The sequence below is a fragment of the Montipora capricornis genome, chromosome 10, assembly GCF_036669925.1.
Source record: "Montipora capricornis isolate CH-2021 chromosome 10, ASM3666992v2, whole genome shotgun sequence".
Lineage (NCBI taxonomy): Eukaryota > Metazoa > Cnidaria > Anthozoa > Scleractinia > Acroporidae > Montipora > Montipora capricornis.
Genome location: NC_090892.1, coordinates 19,389,388 through 19,394,387, shown reverse-complemented (window position 1 = coordinate 19,394,387; position 5,000 = coordinate 19,389,388). Strand labels below are relative to the sequence as shown.

The following is a 5,000-nucleotide window of genomic DNA, read 5'->3' as shown; positions in this document are numbered from 1 at the left end:
TTGCGACATCGATATGCTGAGAACCAAGATTTTTTTCGAGAATAGCAAGAGCACGCTCATGATAATCTTTTGCTCGTTCCAGGTCACCTTGGTGATGAAGTACATTACCCAAATCGTTTAAAGTTGTTGCGACAACGATATGCTGAGAACCAAGCTTTTCTTCGTGAATAGCAAGAGCACGCTCATGATAATCTTTTGCTTGTTCCAGGTCGCCTTGGGCACGAAGTACACAACCCAAATTGTTAAAAGTTGTTGCGACATCGATATGCTGAGAACCAAGCTTTTCTTCGCGAATAGCAAGAGCACGCTCATGATAATCTTTTGCTTGTTCCAGGTCGCCTTGGGCATGAAGTACATTACCCAAATTGTTTAAAATTGTTGCGACAACGATATGCTGAGAACCAAGCTTTTCTTCGCAAATAGCAAGAGCACGCTCATGATAATCTTTTGCTTGTTCCAGGTCGCCTTGATGAAAAAGTACAGTACCCAAATTGTTTAAAGTTGTTGCAACATCGATATGCTGAGAACCAAGCTTTTCTTCGCGAATAGCAAGAGCACGCTCATGATAATCTTTTGCTTGTTCCAGGTCGCCTTGATGAAAAAGTACAGTACCCAAATTGTTTAAAGTTGTTGCAACATCGATATGCTGAGAACCAAGCTTTTCTTCGCGAATAGCAAGAGCACGCTCATGATAATCTTTTGCTTGTTCCAGGTCGCCTTGATGAAAAAGTACATTACCCAAATGGTTTAAATTTGTTGCAACATCGATATGCTGAGAACTAAGCTTTTCTTCGCGAATAGCAAGAGCACGCTCATGATAATCTTTTGCTTGTTCCAGGTCGCCTTGATGAAAAAGTACAGTACCCAAATTGTTTAAAGTTGTTGCGACATCGATATGCTGAGAACCAAGCTTTTCTTCGCGAATAGCAAGAGCACGCTCATGATAATCTTTTGCTTGTTCCAGGTCGCCTTGATCAAAAAGTACATTACCCAAATTGTTTAAAGTTGTTGCAACATCGATATGCTGAGAACCAAGCTTTTCTTCGCGAATAGCAAGAGCACGCTCATGATAATCTTTTGCTTGTTCCAGGTCGCCTTGATCAGAAAGTACACAACCCAAATTGTTTAAAGTTGTTGCGACATCGATATGCTGAGAACCAAGCTTTTCTTCGCGAATAGCAAGAGCACGCTCATGATAATCTTTTGCTTGTTTCAGGTCACCTTGATGAAAAAGTACAGTACCCAAATTGTATAAATTTGTTGCAACATCGATATGCTGAGAACCAAGCTTTTCTTCGCGAATAGCAAGAGCACGCTCATGATAATCCTTTGCTTGTTCCAGGTCGCCTTGATGAAAAAGTACAGTACCCAAATTGTTTAAAGTTGTTGCGACATCGATATGCTGAGAACCAAGCTTTTCTTCGCGAATAGCAAGAGCACGCTCATGATAATCTTTTGCTTGTTCCAGGTCGCCTTGATCAGAAAGTACATTACCCAAATTGTTTAAAGTTGTTGCGACATCGATATGCTGAGAACCAAGCTTTTCTTCGCGAATAGCAAGAGCACGCTCATGATAATCTTTTGCTTGTTCCAGGTCGCCTTGATTACGAAGTACACAACCCAAATTGTTAAAAGTTGTTGCGACATCAATATGCTGAGAACCAAGCTTTTCTTCGTGAATAGCAAGAGCACGCTCATGATAATCTTTTGCTTGTTCCAGGTCGCCTTGATCAGAAAGTACATTACCCAAATTGTTTAAAGATGTTGCAACATCGATATGCTGAGAACCAAGCTTTTCTTCGCGAATAGCAAGAGCACGCTCACAAAAATATTTTGCTTCAGAAAAGTCACCCTGGTCTCTTAGTACACCACCCAAATAGTCAAAACATGTTGCGACATCGACACTTTGAGAACCAGGCTGGTCAATGGCTTTCTCGACCTCTCCTTCAAAAACATCGTTATGGTTACTCAAATTAAGAGCCTGAATGCCAAATGTTTTGGCTGTACCATAATCACAATGAAAAAGACAGATATTTCCCAAATTGATAAAATAATGTGGATAATATTTCACGCTTAAATTATTACTTTTCCCAAGCTTAGATATGTCTCCTGCATCCATAGCATTTACAATTTCCGTCATTAGGCATCTTAAATGCGGTATTAAGTGCAAGCTTTTAGTGACGGAATCTAATCTAAGGAGGCTGTTATCAACTGCAAATTGGTAAAAAGACGTAATAACCCCATCAAAAACTTTAAAGTTCTCAGTTTCCAAATATTCCTCAGCAATTTTTCTTTGGATAACATCTCTCACAATCCGATGAACACGAACGAAGGCGTCACTGCCGTCTTCTTCAAGTAAAAACAGTGAGCTTTTTCGAATCCTCAAACCAACAATATCTGCATCATTAAGTTCGTTTGCTGCGCTACTATCGTTTTTGTTCTGGAAATTCAGAACGTAGTTGATCAAAAGTTCCAGGTTTAATGGTTGCTGAGCGCAGAGAGAAATGAAATGGAATGCGTGATTTAAAACCTTATCAGATGACATCACACGGTCAACGGCCAATGAAATCGCGGCGGTCATGGAGTTTGGATAGCTTGGATTTGATTTGGCAAGGAAGGCCTCAGTGTTAGAGCGCTGACCTTTGGAAAGCTTCTGTAGATAATCTTTCCAGCCAAAGTTAGAGGATGATTTGGTTTTTCGCACTTGTTGGACAAACGTGGCGGCGCTTGCTAAGGCAAGGGGTTGATAATCTAATGCCCGCACAACTTCGTTTGCAGTGTCATCGTTATCGATGCCAGAGATGGAGGTTAATAAAGAAATCGCGTCATATAACCTCATGCCCTTGCCCACAGATATGTGATGAATGAAAGACGTTTCTGAAGGTATAGCAGCGGTGTCTTGGGATGTTATTAACACTTGACCGTGACGCCATTTCGTACTTCCCCTTTCTGGCAAATGACAACTTATTTCATGTAAACTCACGACGTTGTCCACTATCAACAGCCAAGAAGAGTAAAGCTCCACTTTGGTACTAACTAAGGACTTCATGTTTGCTATCTTCTCCTTTGTTTCCATATCTTTATTTTTAAGATTCTGCAACACTGCATCTTCCGGACATTTAAGATTTCGAGCAAAAGAAACATAAGACTCGAACAAAGAATCAAGGTTTTGCGCATTTAGAGTCATTACAAATGCCTTCACATTTGCGACCTTTGTTTCTTCCTCAAACCATTTCTCCGCAACCAGAGCGCTCAACTGAGATTTGCCGCTTCCCGAGTTTCCTGAGATGTACAGGTAACTCAAATGGTTTTCGTTGGCTTCCTTTAGTCGCTTTACCTTTTGAGCTATTTCTTCCACCTCACAATCTCGTCCAGCAATTTCGTGCGATGGCTTGGGAGGGAGAACGCAAAATGGAGGAGCCTCACTCTGCAACTGCTCTTGAAGGACTTTTCGATTCTGTTCTGTTTCTTTTAGTTCGTCTTCCAGATCTTTAACTTGTTGGAGTACTTTGGTCAACTCGTTTGTTGGAAAACTCGTTTGATTTCTAATGTCCTTAATGTCCACATCGGACAGGCCAAGTGCCAGAAATGCCGCCGAGACTTTTCCTATGGCATTTTGGAACTCTAGCTTTGTGAGCTGGCCCTGTGGCAAATGAGCGAAGTCTTGATTACGAAAAATTCTTAGAGCATCCACGTTTGATTCAATCGTGGCGTTTAGAGTGCTCCCGATACAATCGGAGTAAAGGATAGCGTAAAAGAGCATGGTGCAGTCCCATTCTGCTCTGTTTCCATTAACTATGGTTGCTAAAAGCTTTTTATTTCTTGCTTGGGTTCGTGGCAACTCCTGGTTTTTGAAGTTCAGTCCATTCTGGGGGTTGTCTTTCCATTCTCCCAGTGTCGTCTTGTAGCGATTGTCCCACTGTTGTTTAAAGATTGTCCGAAGACCCTCAGGTATTACGTTTGTGGTGATGAAGCAGATCCTGAAGTAATTCAGCTGTTCCTCGGTGTATTCCGGACCAGTCGCCATGATCAGCGATGCTCAGCTTTCAATCAGTCCTTGTTGGAAACAATTTTCAAAGTTAATGTGCTGTAACTTAAAGAGGTCGCTTTAATATATTTAAAACAATTGTTTCCTCGCTAATAGTATGAGGTATAAAAACTAAAAGAACATGAAAGGTTAACTTCACTGACCTCTTTTCAAAGAGAGCCAGAGTTGAAGTACTCTCTTATATTCTTAATATGACAAGTAACACTGATGAGATTATAATCACAAACATTCGGCATTTTGCCTCGTCTTTAAAAGAAAGACTGTTGTGAGCTCTTTTAAATAGCCTGTAATTATAAACTAGTTTACCTAAATAGTGTGGGAGGCGCGGTGGCCTCATGGTTAGTGCTCTCGACTCCGGATCGAGTGGTTCGGGGTTCGGGGCCTGGCTCGGGACATTGTGTTGTGTTCTTGGGCAGAGACACTTTACTCTCACGGTGCTCATGGGTACCGCCGCAATGCTGCGATGGACTAGCATCACATCCAGGGGGGAGTATAAACACTCCGAGTCGCTTCATGCTACGGAAACCGGAGATAAGCGCCGGCCTGATTGGCCTTCCTAGACTCCTAACAGAGACTTTACCTTTACCTTTAACGAAATAGTAGAAATGATGCCGAGGGGAAGGGAGATATTGAAGTATGGTTACGGTAATTTAACTACGGTTCGTGCGTAGCAGGGACGTTACAAAACGAGCAACTACTTCTTGAGATGGTTTTAATAAGCGCCGAGTCATGGCTATTATTCATGTGACCGATTTAAATCAAACAGATCGATCGTCCTTACTTATGATTCAGAGTCTACTGAAGGACAAAAGTATATAACTTCAAAGGGTAAGCTGTGGTCAAAACACCTACGCATTGTGTCTGAGGATACGAAACAACGTAAATAGCCCCCCTGAGAGGGGATGAGGAGGTGTCTGTTGACAAGATAAAAGTTGATCAAGCCGAGGTAACT

The 5,000-nt window shown here is 41.7% G+C and overlaps 1 protein-coding gene across 1 annotated transcript in view; it reads right to left on the bottom strand.

Annotated features, from left to right (window-relative positions):
• Positions 1–5,000, bottom strand: part of LOC138018353 (uncharacterized) — a 10,622-nt gene that overhangs the window by 569 nt on the left and 5,053 nt on the right. Inside the window, exon 2 of the mRNA XM_068864960.1 lies at positions 1–4,056. This exon is cut by the window's left edge and continues 569 nt beyond it. Coding sequence (XP_068721061.1) covers positions 1–4,027 — 4,027 coding nt within the window. The 5' untranslated portion in view covers positions 4,028–4,056. The remainder of the gene's footprint in view (positions 4,057–5,000) is intronic.